The sequence below is a fragment of the Scyliorhinus canicula genome, chromosome 20, assembly GCF_902713615.1.
Source record: "Scyliorhinus canicula chromosome 20, sScyCan1.1, whole genome shotgun sequence".
Lineage (NCBI taxonomy): Eukaryota > Metazoa > Chordata > Chondrichthyes > Carcharhiniformes > Scyliorhinidae > Scyliorhinus > Scyliorhinus canicula.
The window spans coordinates 564,653-583,418 of record NC_052165.1 but is presented as its reverse complement, the minus strand read 5'-3'; the positions used below and the strand labels follow the sequence as shown (position 1 = coordinate 583,418).

Below are 18,766 nucleotides of genomic sequence, written 5' to 3'. Positions count from 1 at the left end.
GACGGGATTAATAAATCCAACAGGAAATGAATGATAAACGTCTTTACCCAGACAAGAGGCTACAATGTGGGATGAACTATCACAAGTAGTTGAAGCAGTTTGTGTTGATATATTTAAGGGGAAACTGAATAATACATGAAGGAGGAAAGAATAAAAAGTGTACTGATGGTCCAATGTGGAGTTAAATCATCAGCGTGGACCAGCTGGCCTGTTTCTGTGTTGTGCACTTGCTGTAACTCTTGTATTTTTTTATTTGTTCATGGGACATGGGCGTCGCAGGCTGGGCCAGCACTTTTTGCCCTTGAGGGGGCAGTTAAGAGTCAACCACATTGCCATGGGTCTGGAGTCACATGTAGGCCAGACGGGTAAGGACGGCAGATTTCCTTCCCTAAAGGACGTTAGTGAACCAGATGGGTTTTCATAACAATCGACAATGATTTCATGGCCATCGTTCAACTTTGTTTTAATTCAATTCATTTTCACACGATCTGCAGTGACAGGATTTGAACCTAGGTCCGCAGAGCATTACTCTGGGTCTCTGGTTTACTAGTCCAGTGATAATACCACTCTGCCACCGCCTGTTGTAAGGTCTGCTATCACATTGAGGTGAGTTGGGAGAAACATAAAAGAATAAAAACATGAGCAGTTATTGCTTCAGTTTCTTTTGGACAACTGTTATGGAGCTTGTTTTCATGTTATTAATGAAATATTAGCAGAATAATAAAGAACTGACACTGCATTACAGGCAACAAGTGAGTCAAACCTTTCTAATTTTGGAAAGTTTCCATTAATAAATGTACTAATTTCCTAAACTATTTTATGTTTATTTTGTAACTTTTATTAAATATCTCCTTTTTAGTTGTCAAACATTGTGAAATGAGTACAGTAGACATAAGATGTGACTAATGTATGATCTGTAGATGTATTGGAATTGTACCAGGTTCTGCAATATTATTCTGGAAGGTAAATATATTCTTTAATCTGGCAAAATAAATTTCAGTTGAATTTTGTGTATCTGTTTATTTATTCAGGTTTACAGCTTTGATTTAAATGTTTTAACTGTTATCTGCTTTTGTTTACAGTTCTGAAACCAAATTCAACATCAGTCTAAATGGGAAAGATGTTCTAATCGATGATGAGCAAACCATAAAGTCCATTGGAATAGTCTCTGGGGATTTGATCTGCTTAATCCTGCCAGATTCCGTGTCCACCTCTGGATCGTTGTCAGACTTGAATGTAAAGGAACAACCAACATGCCAAATACTGCTCAGAATCAGGGTCTTCTGAATGGTGGGAATAGACTTGGGTCTGATCACGAGATTGGCTCTGGTGCATACCAACCATCTGAAGCAAATGTCCAAAATTCTTCATCTGGCGAGTTGTCCATGGTATTTGAAGAAACTCCAGCAAGACATCCCTATGAGCCAATGCTGTGCAGTGAAGCGGTTGATGGACAGGTGCCACATTCATTAGAAATGTTGTATAATTCTGCTGAGTGCACCGACCCAAAGGATGCCCTGATTATAGTGCTTCACCTCCTCATGCTAGAGGCAGGATACATTCCACAGGTAAACAATCGTGAATGACATGAAATTCCGTACGTGATCATGTATACAGTGCAACATTACAGCATTGTTGTCCAAACGTCTGGAGCAGTCGACCCAATTAGAGTGAATTTGCTTCTAATTTACAGAATAATGATTAATCCTCCCATGTCCCTTGGCCACTTTGTTCCGAACATCTTACAGTTGTGACCATCTCTCGTTTTCTGGGTTTGTCTTTTTCTAAAGATGTACATCCAAAGATGTGAAGGTTCAGTGGACTGGCCATGCTAAATTGCCCTTACTGTCCAAAAAGGTTAATTGGGATTACTGGGATAGAGTGCTCTTTCCAAGGGCCGGTGCAGACTCGATGGGCTGAAAGGCCTCCTTCTGCACTGTAAAATCTATGATCTATTTTAAAATGAACCCCTGTCTGAGTGGGAAAAGTGAATGATGCTGGTGTTGTTTTCAAGCAATGTATTCAATCCCGGGGGAGTGAAAATTGCTTTTTCAATTTCATTAATTTAAACCAACATAAAAGTTAAAGCTTTATAGTAGCCTTGTAAAAGATCCATCAGCACAGGGCAGGGTCAGAGGGTTCTCCCCGTGTCCTAAGCAACATTTCTCCTTAAATCAAGGCAGCCAAACACAGAAAAATTTGTCATTTATATTTTTGCTATTTTCAAATTCGCTGCCCACTTGTCTGTAAAGCAAGGGTAGCTGCACTTACAGAAGCAATGAAGCAAGGGTAGCTGCACTTACAGAAGCAATGAAGCAAAGGTAGCTGCACTTACAGAAGCAATGAAGCAAGGGTAGCTGCACTTACAGAAGCAATGAAGCAAGGGTAGCTGCACTTACAGAAGCAATGAAGCAAAGGTAGCTGCACTTACAGAAGCAATGAAGCAAAGGTAGCTGCACTTACAGAAGCAATGAAGCAAGGGTAGCTGCACTTACAGAAGCAATGAAGCAAGGGTAGCTGCACTTACAGAAGCAATGAAGCAAAGGTAGCTGCACTTACAGAAGCAATGAAGCAAGGGTAGCTGCACTTACAGAAGCAATGAAGCAAGGGTAGCTGCACTTACAGAAGCAATGAAGCAAGGGTAGCTGCACTACAGAAGCAATGAAGCAAGGGTAGCTGCACTTACAGAAGCAATGCATTGACTGCAAGTGCTTTAGGATGTTGTGAAGACATGGGAGAGGTGCTCTGGAATGTAAATTTGTTCTTTATATTTCTAGGGAAATGAATGTGCTTCTCCGACAAGCCAATGACTAACAACATCTCACAAACACACGTTAATGCCTGTTTAGATTTTTTGGGTGACATTAGTTGAAGGAAAAATGTTGGCCAGGACATAAAAATATCTCACTGCTCCTGTTCAGCTTGTGTCACTGGATGTTTAACATCCACATAAACGACTGGGAGATGCAGATCCCTGTACAAACAGGGGCAACACTGGCTAGAGAAGAAAAATGTTGTGGGGCGAGCACGTGGGTTTGTACCGTACATTGGTATAGTGACCATCCTGATTAATGACTATCCAAAATTTAAGTATGCAGTACTCGTCCTGCCGGGGCTCTTTGTCCTCGTCCATCGGGAGTGAAGAATGGGTGGGGTTTGCCTGAGGCTATTAGCAGAGTTTCTCACCCCTAGCCAAATGGTTTAAAATGAAGAAGATGGCCAGCAGTCATGCAATTCTGCAGCTTATTCCTGTGGATTCCTGCTTTCTGACAGATGTTGATTCAGTTATTTTTATTTTTGTGATGGCGATCAGTACTGGAGGAATATTCCTTAGTGATGGACCGAAAGATGTCACCGTGAAGATGAAAACTTTCCCCGTTACGTTTGGTTGGTGAGGAAGGCGTAAAATTGAGGGGGGGGGGTCGCGAGATTGAAACTAGTTGGGTCCTTATGTATGGGGCAGATTTTTAGCTTTAGTTTGCTATCATTGTTTCAGTATAAATGCAAATGTATTTTCCTGTGCGTAGTGGAGCAGATCACCTCCGTGAACACAAGGGGCTGGTTTAGCTCACTGGACTAAATCGCTGACTTTTAAAGCAGACCAGCAGCACGGTTCAATTCCCGTACCAGCCTCCCAGGACAGGTGCCGGAATGTGGCGACTAGGGGCTTTTCACAGTAACTTCATTGATGCCTACTTGTGACAATAAAGCGATTTTCATTTTCACGGGGCTACAATGGTGACTTATTTGCAGGGCAATAGTTCCAACCTGTAGCCCCTCTTCTACTGAACTGATTGTGAATTTAGGTCCCCAAGTTTCTTGTCCAATTGAACAGAGGGACCCAGGAGTGTATGCACTCAAATCCTTGAAGGTGGCCATAAAAGTTGAGAAGGCTGCTAATAAAACCAAAGACCCGAAGAAGAACAGAGTGCAAAAACAGAGAAATTATCTCACACCTTTACAAAACATTGGTTAGGTCCATCCTTCACAGTTTTTTAATATCCTGTGGCTGGGAAACGGTTCTCATTCGATGTTGAGCTAACAATCCATTCAGCAGCTTCAGCTTGATAGTGGGAATGGCTGTGATTTCACCACCACACAAGCTCAGTATTTGGGCGATAGTCTGACTTTATGACCATAGTCACAATTTGAACTGTTCCTCGTGTTCCACTTGTCGAGTAAGTGGCCACTTCTTCCCTTCTCCGTCCTTAAGTGGTTGAGGGTTAAACAGATTTTCTGTTGAAAGTTGAAACCTAGAAAGTCAATATTTGGGTCTGTTACCTGTTATTGCTGTTCAACCTGACTCACAAGCCGCCACAAAAAATGATGAATCTCCACCTTCTGGAAGCCAGGATGTGGAGGTTGTGGTTAAGGGCAGCTCAGTAGTTTAGTGGTTAGCACTGCTGCCTCACAGCGCTGGGGACCCAGGTTCAATTCCGGCCTTATGTCACTGTCTGTGTGGAGTTGGCACGTTCTCCCATGTCTGCATGGGTTTCCTCCGGGTGCTCCGGTTTCATCCCACAGTCCAAAGATGTGCAGGTTAGGTAGGGTTATGGGGATAGGGTGGGGGTGTGGGCCATTGCAGAATGGATGGGCTGAATGGATGGTTTTTTTGATGTCCTGTGTTAATGAGAGAGCACTGTTGCTGTCTATGGGTGGTGGTTGAGGAAGATGTTTTCCCTGCAGAACATTCAATAATAGCTAACGCAGGAAGCCACTCGAGCTGCATTGATCTCAATGCCACGGAAATAATCCTCCTGGCTTCCAGAAGGTGGAGATTCATCATGTTTTTTTTGGCGATTTGTGAGTCAGGTTGAACGGCAGAACTTAAAAGAAGATTTGATAGAAAAGTTAAAGAGGGAACAGAAAGGAAATTAGGAGAGCAAAAAGAGGATGTGAAATGATACTGGCAGGTAAAATAAAGGAAAATCCTAAGTTGTTTTACAATTACATTAAGGGCAAAAGAATAACTAGCGAGTAGGGCCCATTGAGGACCACGGGTAATTTGTGTGTGAAACCGGAGGATGTAGGTAGGGTTCTCAATGAATATTTAGTGTCAGTGCTCACTCATGCGACACAGTGTAGGTATAGAAATCCAGGAGAAGGACTGTAATAAAATCAAAGTGAATAACATAGAGAGCAGGTTCTGACAGGCTTAATAGTTAACAAATATCCAGGGCCAGATGAAATGTATCCCAGGCTGCTGAGTGAGGTAAGTGAGGAAATAGCAGGGCCGGTGGCAATAATTTTCAATTCCTCTCTGGCCACAGGAGAGGTGCTGGAGAACTGGAGGATAGCCAATGTAGCACCATTATTCAAGAACAGAGGAAGGAATAAACCAGGAAACTACAGGACAGTCAGTCTAACCTCAGTGGTGGGGAAACTATTGGAAGCAATTTTGAGAGACAGAATTAATCTGCATTTGGAGAGGCAGGGATTAATCAAGAACAGTCAGCATGGTTTTGCTAAGGGAAGGTCATGTCTGACCAACTTGATTGAATTTTTCAGAGATGATCAGGTGTGTAGATGAAGCCTACTTGGACTTCAGCAAGGCTTTTGATGAGCTTTGACATGGAAAACTGAGAGTGAAGGTAAGAGCCCATGGATCCAAGGAAATTTGGCAAATGGGATCCAGAATTGGCTGAGTGGCAGGAAGCAGAGGGTGATGGTCGAGGGGTGATTTTCTGACTGGAAGCCTGTGTCCAGTGGGGTCCCACAGGGATCAGTGTTGGAGCCCTTTTAGTGTGTGATTTCAATAAATGATTAAGACATGAGTGCAGGTGGTTAATAGTGAAGATGCTAGCCTCAGATCATGGGAGGATATAGACCGGCTGGTCAGATAGGCTGATCAATGAAATGAAAATGAAAATCGCTTATTGTCACAAGTAGGCTTCAATGAAGTTACTGTGAAAAGCCCCTAGTTGCCACATTCCAGCGCCTGTTCTTGGAGGTTGGTACGGGAATTGAACCGTGCTGCTGGCCTGCCTTGGTCTGCTTTAAAAGCCAACGATTTAGCCCAGTGTGCTAAACCAGCCCCTGACAAATGGAATTCAATCTGGATGAGTGTGAGGTGATGCACTTGGGCAGGACAAACAAGGCAAAGGGAATACAGGGTAAACGGCAGGATCCTGGGAAGCACAGAGGATTAGAGGGTCCTTGGTGTACATGTACACCGGTCCCCTGTTCAGTTTTGGTCTCCTTACTTGAGAAAGGACGTACTGGCACTGGAGGGTGTGCAGAGGAGATTCACTCGGTTAACCCCAGAGCTGAAGGAGTTGGATTACGAGGAGAGGTTGAGTAGACTGGGACTGTACTCGGAATTTAGAAGGATGAGGGGGGATCTTATAGAAACATATAAAATTATGAAGGGAGTAGATAGGATAGATGCGGGCAGGTTGTTTCCACTGGCAGGTGAAAACAGAACTAGGGGGCATAGCCTCAACCAGGAACTACAGGAGCCGGAGGAAACCCCGGTGGAGGAGCTCATGGGCAAGTGTGAGGAGGGGCTAGTTCAGGAGTTGGAAGCGGGAAGCAGGTAACATTAATTGGATAGCTGTGCCAAACATAGGCATGATGGGTTGAATGATCTCTTTCCAATCTGACAAAATACTATCACCCCCTTCATTTGATTTAGGTGGAAATCACTGGTTCTAGTTATCACAGGCACCTTTTATATTAAGTCAACACAACCACTACTCCTTGGATATACACGGCAGAATCCGTTTAGTTCCCACTTCATTCCCGACCTTAAAGTGTTGGCCGGCTCGAGGCTTGGTGGAGGGTAATTTATCTTGTGACAAACATAAATTCTTCAAGCTACCAATTAAGATGGATCACATAGTATTACTGTGTAGTGCTTCTGGCTGTGTCATGAAATGGTAATATGTGGAACATCTAATGTTTGACACAAGGCAAGTGCCCGGTCTCAGGTATAATGTGAATGGAGATGTCAAAGGAAAGCCAAGCCCTTGCCTTTAGGAAAAGTCTACCCAGGTTAGCCTTGCACAATTCCCTCCAAGACTGGTTGAGCCCCGAGTGTGTCACTTGCTCACCACATTCGCTAGAACTTTTACTCCGAACTCAGAAAAGATTGAAAATAACTTGCAAATACAATTCGTTGTGTATTTCTGTAGGGTACCATACTGAAGAGTTCCCAAATGCCTGCGAAATGGAAGAATGAAGGTCTCTATAGACTACAATACAGTCACTCCCTGTGTGAAGATGGGGCTGCTACACTCTCTTGTATTCCAATGGGAAATCTGGTTGTAGTCAATGGTAATGCATGATGGTTCTTTAGAAATGAGTACACGTCACTCGTTTACCAGATGTGTTGTGCATTTTATTTTGTATGACCTTTAGATTGGGATGTACACATATGCAGGTTGTTTTACTTAATTGTAGCTGGCTTCTTGATTCTGGTCTTTCATTGCACAGCCCTTGTGTGCTCCAGTTATGGCCCAGCGCCCAGAGTGAGAATGGTGTGACACTGAGGAAACTGGGATAGCTGCTCCCCCCCATCCCCACCCCCTTGCAACTCCTTCCCATACAGAAGGATTATGTGATGGGCAGGAAGAAATAGGAGCAGAAGATATTCGACTCGTTGAGCCTGCTCCCCTGTTCAGTATGATCGTGGCTGACCTTGGGGCTTCAACTCCATTTTCCTGTACACTCATTCCCTGAAATTCCCTTTAGGGGCAGCACGGTAGCATTGTGGATAGCACAATCGCTTCACAGCTCCAGAGTCCCAAGTTCGATTCTGGCTTGGGTCACTGTCTGTGCGGAGTCTGCACATCCTCCTCGTGTGTGCGTGGGTTTCCTCCGGGTGCTCCGGTTTCCTCCCACAGTCCAAAGATGTGCAGGTTAGGTGGATTGGCCATAATAAATTGCCCTTAGTGTCAAAATTGCTCTTAGTGTTGGGTGGGGTTGCTGGGTTATGGGGATAGGGTGGAGGTGTTAACCATGGGTAGGGTGCTCTTTCCAGGACCCGGTGCAGACATGATGGGCCGAATGGCCTCCTTCTGCACTGTAAATTCTATGAAAGACCAAAAATCTATCTATCTCGCATTTAATATAGTAAGAAGTCTTACAACACCAGGTTTAAGTCCAACAGGTTTGCTTTAACCTGGTGTTGTAAGACTTTTTACTGTGCTCACCCCAGTCCAATGCCGGCATCTCAACATCATGGCCTTTAATATATTCAGTGATAGTGCACCCTCTGGGGTAAAGAATTCCAAAGATTCACAGCCCTTTATTTATTTTTTATAGATTTAGAGTACCCATTTTTTTTCCAATTAAGGGCAATTTAGTGTGGCCAATCCACCTACCCTGCACATCTTTTGTGTTGTGGGGGTGAGACCCAAGGAGACACTGGGATAATGTGCAAACTCCACAGACTGTGTGGGGCCGGAATTTAACCCGGGTCCTTGGCGCCGTAACGCAGCAGTGCTAATCACTCTGCCACCGTGCTGCCCCTAGATTTACAGCCCGAGTGAAGAAATTTCTACTTGTCTCAGTCCTAAATGATCATCCCTTTATTCTGAAACTGTGCCCCCCTGTTCTAGATTTCCCAGCCAGGAGAAAGTGTCCCAATGTCTATCCTGTCCAGCTCTTTCCTAAGAGAAAAGCAAATTACTGCGGGTGCTGGAATCTGAAACGAAAGGGAAAATGCTGGAAAATCTCAGCAAGTCTGGCAGCATCTGTAGGGAGAGAAAAGAGCTAATGTTTCGAGTCCAATGACTCTTTGTCAAAGCTCTTTACTAATCTTGAGCGTTTCAATGAGATCACGTCTCATTCTTCAAAACTTGAGAACATGCATTCACTTTACTCAGCTTCTCATCACAGAACAACATTCTCATCCCAGGAACCAACTCAGTGAACCTTTGCTTGTACTGCCTCCAATGCAAGTCTCTCCTTTCTTAAATATGGAGAACAAAATTGTGCACACTTCTAGGTGTGGTCTCACATTGGTAGCAAGATTGCTACCTTACAGCACTCCACAAGTCAAAGCCTGCCAAATTGAGAATGCCTATTTGTGCTTACCCTTGTGTGTTAAACAATCTTCTATCCATGCTAATATAAGCACTCCCAACTCTCTAAACTCTTACATTGTGTATTAACCTTTTGTGTGGCACATTATCAAATGCCTTTTGAAGTCTAAGTATACTACATCTACTCCACTAGTTAATTACATCCTCAAAAAAACCTGCAAAGTTTGTCAAAGGTTCCCTTTCGTAAAGGCTCGGCTTGACTTGGCATTGATTGTTTCAATTATGCTATGCTTTTCTTAGCACATTTTTCTAATGCCTGATGCCAGGCTAACTTGTTTGTAGTTCCCTATTGACTGTCTGCCTCCCTTCTCGAATAGCGGTGTTCCATTTGCTAACTTCCGATCTGCTTGGCCCATCCTGCAATCAAGGAAATTTTGTATCCACTTTCTGCGCAGTATCTATTTGAGAGCCCGAGGATGTAGGCTATCGGACTCTGATTTGGTGGATTTTATTCCCTTGGTTTTTTTCATACTTTTCTCTGGATATTAATTACTGTAACTTCCTCACTCTTATTCCCCTAGCTGTATCTATTTATCTCGTATCTATTTCTGATTTGTTACAAAATGTTTGTTTAATGTTTCTGCAATTTCCTTATTTGCCATGATAGTTTATCCTGCCTGTTTCTGAGTGACCTTTAGGCACACTCGACAATCTGTTTTATAATCCTGGCGACTTTACTCATTCTATTTATCCCTTTTTGCATCTTTTAGTAACCCTTTGCTGGTTTCTAAAACACTCTAAATCCTCAGACTTATTGCTATTCTTTGCAACATTGTAAGCCTCTGAATCTAATGCTATCCTTAACCTTCTTTAGTGACTCTCTCTCGTTTTTCAATGGGATGTATTTTTGAGAGTTGTTTCCTTATATTTTTATGACTGTTTATTTGCCTACATACTTTTAGTCTATTTGTCTAATCAACCTTCGCCAGCTCCCCCTTGCATCTATGTAATTTGGCTTTGTTAAGGTTAAGCTTCTTGCACAAAGAGATGATACCGCCACATTTGAGTACAGTGGTTAGCACTGTTGCTTCACAGCGCCAGGGTCCCAGGTTCGATTCCCGGCTTGAGTCACTGTCTGTGTGGAGTCTGCACTTTCTCCCCGTGTCTGCGTAGGTTTCCTCCGAGTGCTCCGGTTTCCTCCCACAAGTCCCAAAAGGCGATGAATTGGACATTCTAAATTCTCCCTCTGTACCTGAACAGAAGCCGGAATGTTGTGACTAGGGGGTTTTCACAGTAACTTCATTGCAAAGATTGCATAGATTCTGCTAAGTTAGGGCAGCAAAGCATTTTTTTTTTACAAGAAAAAACTGGTAAATGGAACATCATGAGGATATGAGAAGTCCATATGAATATAAGGGAATTTGTGCACACTGTGATAGCCAGCAACCAACAGGAGGAGCATTAACTAGTTAACCTGTTTTGGGTTGCTATCTAAGGGAGAAATGTTAGACAAATCCTTGCAAGAACTGCCTATTTTGCTGTGACTAGTCCATGTACTTGGGGTCTAAGTCTGTCATATCTTTAAACTGCATCTCCAACAAGGAAGCGCTCCCACTGCTACACTGAAATATCAGCCATGTTTAAGTGTGTCTTCCTATTAAGAAGGAAACAGTCATTTTAATTTTTAAAAGAGGATAGTAATTGACCAAACATTCGATGACGTTGTGTTAATAGCCAACATGTTGCCCTTTAAGCTTCTTGCATGGGAGTTTTCAATCATAATTGCAATCGTGCCAGAGCTCTATAATATACTTTGTTTTAGCTGTGAATAGAGTAATGTTTGTTGCTTACATTAAATGTTTTCCCTCTTTTGAACAGCCACACTGAAGATAAATGAGAACGTTCGAAGTGTGAAGAAAGTACAATTGTCTCCTGCGTCCTACGTTTGTTTGGACAGAGTGGGTAAGTTGTTTTGTAATTTCTGTGGTGGAATTTAAAATTAGGATTTTGAAGGTACAAATCTCTATTACCTAGTCATAGTGAATAAACATGGGAATATCCATCTCACTAGAATGAATTACACACACACATTCAAGATAGGAGCAGGTGTTAGATTACTCGAGCCTACTTCACCAGATATCATGGCTGATCTGATTGGAACCTCAATTCTACATTCCCATCTACCCCCAATAACTTTTCGTGCCCTTGTTTATCAAGAATCTATCTATCAACGTCTATCTTAAAAATAATGAAAGAAGACTTCCGGTGGTGGCTATGAGGTGAAAAGTGACTCCCACCTGGGGATTTGGTTTTTTAGCCCTTTCTGCCTGGTTAGCAGTGATTTTGGGGAATAAATTGGTGCAGCCATGATAGAATAAGATCCCCTCTTGCGAATGATGTCTGTTAGATGCAATACAAGGCAGAGGTCGGGCAAAGGATCCTCGTCGGATTCAGAAGGTCCTCGAGGCACAGAAGGGAAAGTATGGCGAAGGCCTCTGGCTTGATGCCAAGAGGTTGGTGGACTTCTCAACAAATGAATTTAAGAAGCGGTGGCAAGCAGTCGCTGAGGATCAGGTGAACGCGATTGAGGAGGTCATGAGATGGGCGAAGAACCATCTGGGTGGAGGGGGGTGGGGGGGTCATGCCATTAGAATATACCAGGATGTTGGGGCAGAGCTGGCAAGAAGGCATGCAGCATTTAATAAGGCCAAGGCAGCTCCCTATAAGAGCAACTTGCGATTTGGGCTGGTGTACCTGGCTTGTTTTCAGGTCAAGGACAGAGACCATTATTTTGGGCCAGAGGAAGCGAATGACTTTTGTAATAGACACGGATTGGGGGGGGGTGGAATCTGATGTACTTGAGGACTATCACCGTTGCTGGTTGTTCATTAAGTTCTTCTGTATCTATATTTTTGTGTGGTATTTTGTAAAATGGGGGAGGGGACGGTGTTGTGGGACTTCTTGGTGGGGGTTGCTTCTGAGTGAATTTGGGGGTTTGTTGTATTACAGCTGTTTGAGGAGGCGATTTGGATGTGGTTCTCTTGTAATGTTTGCTATGGTAGATTGATTGATTGTTGATGTCTATGTTGTGCGAGTGTAACTATAGTCCAGCATTAACTCCTCAAAGTATCAGCTTCAACTATTTGAGTAAATCAGGTACAAAGGTAACTAGATTAAAATCTGAAATATACAAACTAAAGATTGGAATTTCTCTGCCAATCGGTATGAGATTCATGTTTTACTGAACCAGAGGATCTGACTTCTTACTGACGAAACAATCAAATCAGACAACATGAAAGGATTATGTAAGATATTCATGTTTCAAATGAAACCCTTCACTGGAACAGTTTATGTAGCTTTTTCAAAAGCACATTAGTAACCTATGATTTTTTCAGTGTGTTTAAGGTTAACCGTGATCTCTTCTGTAAGTAAAATTCTCAATATAGGAAAATATTTTTTGAAGTACATTCATAGATGGGAAGATATATATTTTGTTTTTTTAAAAAAAAAATACTTTTTAAAATCTGTAAGCGCTGTTGCATAACTAGTTTCTCTCAAGCGATGATGATGTTGTTGTAACAAAGGTGTCCATAGAATCATGGAAACATTACGGTGCAGAAAGAGGCCATTGGGCCCATAGTGTCTTCCCTGGCCAATGAAGAAGAAGCTCGCCGCTCATTTTAATCTCATTTTCCAGAGAGTTTCAGTCTCAAACACCAGTGAATTCCAGACGTCCACCAGCTTTTGGGTGATAAAGCTTTTCCTAATGTACCCTCTAATCCTTCTACCAATCACATTAAATCTATGACCCCTGGTAATTGACGCCTCATAGAATCTCTCAGTGCAGAAAAGGCTTGGGCCCATCGGGTCTTCACTGACTCATGAAAAACACCTGGCCTGACCACTAAATCCCAGTTACCAGCACTTGGACCATAGCCTTCAATATTGTGATGTGCCAAGTGCTCATCCAGGTATTTTTTTAAAGGATGTGAAGCAACCCACCTCTACCACCCTCCCAGGCAGTGCATTCCAGACCGTCCTTGCATCCCCCCCCTCAACCTCCTGCCCCTCACCTTGAGCTTATGCCACCTCGTGACTGACCCCCTCAATTAAGGAGACTAGCTGCTCCCTTTTCACCCTCATAATCTTGTACACCTTGATTGACCCTCAGTCTTCTCTGTTCCAGCGAAAACAACCCAAGCCTATCCAACCTCTCTTCGTAACAATGTTCCTGGGTGGCACAGTGACACAGTGGTTAGCACTGCTTCCTACGGTGCTGAGGACCCGGGTTTGATCCTGGCCCCGGGTCACTGTCTGTGTGGAGTTTGCAGTTCTGGTCACATTATAGGAAGGATATAAATTTAGAGTACCCAATTATTTTTTTTCCCCAATTAAGGGACAATTTAGTGTTGCCAATCTACGTAACCTTTGGGTTGTGGGGGTGAAACCCCCACGGGGAGAACGTGCAGACTCCGCACAGTCACCTGAGGCTGGAATTGAACCTGGGACCCTGGAGAGGCAGCATTGCTAACCACGGTGCCGCCTCTGTCTAGGCTCCTCATAATTTCTCACACATCAATTAGGTCACCCCTTGGCCTCCGTTGTTCTCAGGAAAACAACCCCCAGCCGATCCGATCTCCCCTCATTGTTGCAATTTTCAAACCGTGGCTGCATTCTTGTAATCTTGTCTGCGCACTCTCTCCAGCGCAATGATGTCCTTCCTGTGATGTGACGAGAACTGTGCACAAAATTCCAGCTGGCCGAACCAGCATTTTATACAGTTCATACAGGCCTGCTTTTGTATTCAATACCTCACCCAATAAAGAAAAGCACCCCATATGTTTTCTCAACCACCTGTCCTGCCACCTTCAAGGACCTATGGTCATGTACTCCAAGGTCTCACTTCCTCAACCCCTGTCAATATCTTCCCGTTTTCCCTCCCCAAATGCATTACCTCTCTCTTTCCGGATTGAAATCCATTTGCCACGTTTCTGCCCACTCAACCAAACCTTTAAACATCATTCTGGAGCCGACCGCTATCTTCACTCTCAACTCCGCGGCCAATTTTATGTAATTTCTGGTCTAACTCTTGAGACATTTTTAAATTGATGCTCTGTTGTCACAAACATTCCTAATTATTTCCAATAATGTTTTTTGTCTTTGCAAGGTGGGAATGCTGCAAATGTGTATAAAGATCTACAAAAACTCTCCTGTATGTTCAAAGATCAGCTTGTGTATCCTCTGCTTGCCAATGCCAGACAAGGTAAAGCACCTCAGCCTCTGTCCCACTGATTTCTATCAGGATGTAAGGAGAAGAGGGATGGCGAGACAAAAGGGTGCTAATTTACTTTGAAAGTAATGTTTTCACCACAAATTATGTTTCTCCACCTCCCCATCGCTTTCAAATGTTTACTGGGAAATTTATTTTCTAAAAATGATTTGCTCAATGAATGTTAATTTCGATGACGGTAATTTGTAACCTGATGGCTCCCCTGCAGATCAAATATGCCTTAATTAGTTCTGCCCAAAATCTCCCTTGTATCTGAATCAATTAACCTACACAAGCAGCTAGATAGTGGCAGTTATATGTGTGGTTATGATTCAATCTGAAATAATTACAGCTATCCCTTGTTTAGCCCTCCTGATGTGTTCATACGAAACAGTGTACTGAATGAAAACCTGCTGAACAAGAATCACTTTCCCATAAGGAAGCATGTAGTAATAAGGATGATGTCATTTTTACATTAAAATCAAAGTGGCTGCCTTGAACCCAAATGGCCCAAAGATCCTCACCCTAACCTTCTGCTTGCTGCTTCCCACTCCGTTTGTCACCTCACCCACCCCATTCCCTTCCTCACACTCACTGCCCTTCCTGCTCCCTAACTCACTTCCTCCCTTTTCATAGAATCATCGAATTTACAGTGCAGAAGGAGGCCATTTGGCCCATTGAGCCTGCACCGGCCCTTGGAAAGAGCTCCCTACTTAAGCCCACACCTCCACCCTATCCCCGTAACCCACTAACCCAACTTGACCTTTTGGACATTAAGGGCCAATTTATCATGGTCAATCCACCTAACCTTTGGACTGTGGGAGGAAACCGGAGCATCCGGAGGAAACCCAGGCCTCTCCTGAGCCCTTGGAACGAATGTTCAGGAAAGGGCAGCGACAAGAGGGAGAGTCAGGGGAGGGAGGCAGCAGCGGGGAGGAGTGGTAGAAGGACTGAGTCTGCTGAGTAACTAGATTAAAAGAAGGCAGTGACATGGGGAAATTTGCAAAGTGTTAAAATGCATTTTAATGGGGAATAGCTGTATCCAGAAACATTAATTTCATGCAGTAAATTATCTACTAGCTTTCATTTTTCTTAGTTGGATTTTTAAAATTTTAATTTGGAATCGCAGATTAAAGGTTAATTTATTTTCTATTAATGGATTACAAAAAAAATAAGTTTTCATAAATGAAATGTCTTTTTTTAAACCCTTCCAGCTTTGAACCTCCCGGATGTGTTTGGCCTTGTCGTCCTTCCCCTGGAACTTCAATTGCGAATTTTCCGACTCCTGGACGTATTGTCTATTTTATCTCTCTCGGCAGTATGCCGGCATCTTTTTACAGCTACTAATGACCAACTACTTTGGAGATTTCTGTACTTGAGGGACTTCAGAGGTGAGAGAACCATTGGGCTGATGCCAGCAAATCCTGAAGAATAACAGCTCGATAATATTAAATAACTGGATGTATATATGCTGCCTATCAGCTCTCTAATGTATTGCTTTGTGACTGTGTCCAGGGACTTTCGCACTGCTGTTTATTTCCTGGAACACAATTAAATCTTGTTATTTATGTCATTTGCTGTAAATGTATTGGTCACTGAACGTGCTGACGTTGTGAAAGAGGCTGTAATAATACGAGTCTGTCTTTGTGAGCAGAGTAATAAATTTCAAATTAAATTCTAAAATGGCCGAGCGAGAGATGAATAAAGTCTTTAGTCAAGCTTCGAAGTAGCAAACTTTGCAAGTGATGTACTATCGTTTGCCTATTGGTTCATTTGCAAATTAAAGTTAAGGATTATCTAATTTCTTATTTTGAAACAGATTTGCGAGCCAGCAGCCATGACTGGAAGATAGTAAGTAGAGGTTTTTTAATTTTTTTTTAAATTGCTTCTGTAATTTCACAATTGTTAACATTTTATTATTCATGTTAGTACAGGGTAGATGCAGTAGAATCCAAATGTTTGCATTAATAAAAATGCTGTGCTCTTTTTCACAACTGGCTTCAATTTGCAGAGATTAGAGGGGAGTGAAAGTAACATTTTCCCATTGAACTCTCAGTCAGTGCTGAGGAGAAGGGTAGGATGATCTTTGTGTCACGTGAGACTGGGAATCTACTCCCAGCTGAACAGTTAACAGCTGCTGTTCAGATTCACACAGTGAGAATGGCCAGTTAGGCAAAATGCTAACCCTGTTCAAGTACACCCAGCATGAGGTACTACCAAACGTAGCGAGGGAGGTTGCTGTGGTATGATGAGGGTAGCAGAATATGGTGGTGTTCAGTTAACAGTCTGAAGCTTCTCAACAAAATTATCCATTGCATCCAAATTTTAAGAAAAAATGCAGACAGTCCTGCTGCATTATTCCATCGAGCAGTAGCTTCTGAATAATGCCAGTAAGTTCCCAAGTTTCAAAATAATGTTGGGAAGATTTGCCTAACTGAGGTACTGCTTTTCCCCTGTGTGTTAAAGAAGGACGAGGAGAAAGCAGGACAGGTTAAGGCATGGCTTGTGACTACAACAATAGAATGGAAACTGAGATAGTTCAATGGAGAATAGACAATTTACATTTTTGTGTATTACATTTGTGAAGATGTTCTAACATCAACATCACCATTGTTTTTAAAGCTCTACAAAGAAAAATATGTCATGAGGAGAAAACGCTGCACAGAATTCCTCTGTATTTGCCACCGGCTTTTGCCTGTATTTCCAGGCCAACCTGGCCCGTTCAATCCCTTCCATTTGAACCTCGCAATTTTTATCCGCCTGGGATTATTGGAGGAGAATACGATGAGCATCCTCAGCTGCCGTACCGAGGAGATCCTATCAATCGCTTTTTACCTGGATCAGGACCGCTGCCAGGGACATTGCCTCCATTCAGGCCACCGTTTGACCCAACTGATTCTTTGCCAGGTCAGTCAAGCTGCAATGCCTGGATTTCACGGCATCACATTTACAGGGAGGGTCTTCTGGAGGCAGATCAGCAAATATTAGGCGTGGCAACATTTAGGAACGCCTCCAATGAAGCTTTTGGACTTTCTTAATTTCATTCTGAAAGGATCGGTTTGCTGCATTCTAGTCTTTGTCAATCTTTCTTTAAAAAATCTAAACCGCTTGCAGCTGTAACATGCTCCATTGTATTTTCATTTGCCAATCCAAGTCTGAAAAGTAAAGAAGGAGTATGGGAAATGTGGGACAGAGGGATCTAATGCACATTTGACCCAATGGAGTCATTGTGCCAAAACATATTTGTGAATGTTATTTCAGTGAAGGAGCAAGTGGGCTTTAGAATATTACAGCAACTTTGATCAATATGTTCATATTTTTGTCTGGAATTTTTTCCTGGAAAATGTAAATACTTTATTTGACTGCAAAGTTGCAGATTTGGACAAGGTGGGTTACATATTTGACTGTGATTCAAAGAATCAGCTTCTTGATAACTATTACCCTGCACAGTAACAATTTCAATCTTCCTGTATTTGCTTCTAGATATTGTATCAAATTGTGGTACACAAAGATGTTACTTTACTTACTAAAGCCAAAAGTGTTTATAATATTTCCTGTATCGTGCACAGAAATAAATAGTTTCAGATGACTTTGGAATGATTCTTCTGAAAGCGTTTTTGTAAAAGTCACCATTGATTCAACTATATCATTGTGAAGGACCTCACGGATCATCGGTGAACCTGAAATGGGTAGGATTTCAGAGATGGGCCACACCTGATTTATTCAAATGCTGGTGCTGTTTATCTGTGGAGTGAGAAATTTATTTTTCCTTTTAAAATCCTCCACTTCCTCAACCCCCATTTCAAATTAAGTATCAGGCCGCTTGTGTTCCATCTGTCCACTGTTACATAGAAAATAGGAGCAGGAGGAGGCCATTCGGCCCTTCAAGCCTGTTCTGCCATTTATTACGATCAGGGGCTGATCATCCAATTCAATAGCCTAATTGGATTTGATTTGATTTATTGTCACGTGTACCGAGGTACAATGAAAAAGTATTGTTCTGAGCCAGTCCAGACAGATCATTCCATACATTAAAGAACAGGAGACATACATAAATACACAATATAAATACATAGACACAGACATCGGGTGAAGCATAACGGAGTGCAGTGCTACAACAGTACAGCAAAATGTGTGAAGAGATCAGTTCAGTCCATAAGGAGGGTCATTCAGGAGTCTGGTAGCAGCGGGGAAGAAGCTGTTTTTGAGTCTGTTCGTGTGTGTTCTCAGACTTTTGTATCTCCTGCCCGATGGAAGAAGTTGGAATAGTGAGTAAGCCGGGTGGGAGGGGTCTTTGATTATGCTGCCCGCTTTCCCAAGGCAGCAGGAGGTGTAGATGGAGTCAATGGATGGGAGGCGGGTTTGTTTGATGGACTGGGCGGTGTTCACGACTCTCTGAAGTTTCTTGCGGTCCTGGGCCGAGCAGTTGCCATACCAGGCTGTGATGCAGCCAGATAGGATGCTTTCTATGATGCATCTCCTTTGATCCCCTTCCCCCTAAATGCCATAT

The 18,766-nt window shown here is 42.8% G+C and overlaps 1 protein-coding gene across 1 annotated transcript in view; it reads left to right on the top strand.

The window, feature by feature from the left end:
• The first annotated feature begins 1,059 nt into the window (after window positions 1–1,059).
• LOC119955140 (F-box only protein 7-like) overlaps window positions 1,060–18,766 on the top strand; it is a 37,415-nt gene continuing 19,708 nt past the window's right edge. Inside the window, exons 1-7 of the mRNA XM_038781057.1 lie at window positions 1,060–1,568; window positions 7,134–7,275; window positions 10,866–10,949; window positions 14,155–14,250; window positions 15,471–15,647; window positions 16,076–16,107; window positions 16,879–17,163. Coding sequence (XP_038636985.1) covers window positions 1,254–1,568; window positions 7,134–7,275; window positions 10,866–10,949; window positions 14,155–14,250; window positions 15,471–15,647; window positions 16,076–16,107; window positions 16,879–17,163 — 1,131 coding nt within the window. The 5' untranslated portion in view covers window positions 1,060–1,253. The remainder of the gene's footprint in view (window positions 1,569–7,133; window positions 7,276–10,865; window positions 10,950–14,154; window positions 14,251–15,470; window positions 15,648–16,075; window positions 16,108–16,878; window positions 17,164–18,766) is intronic.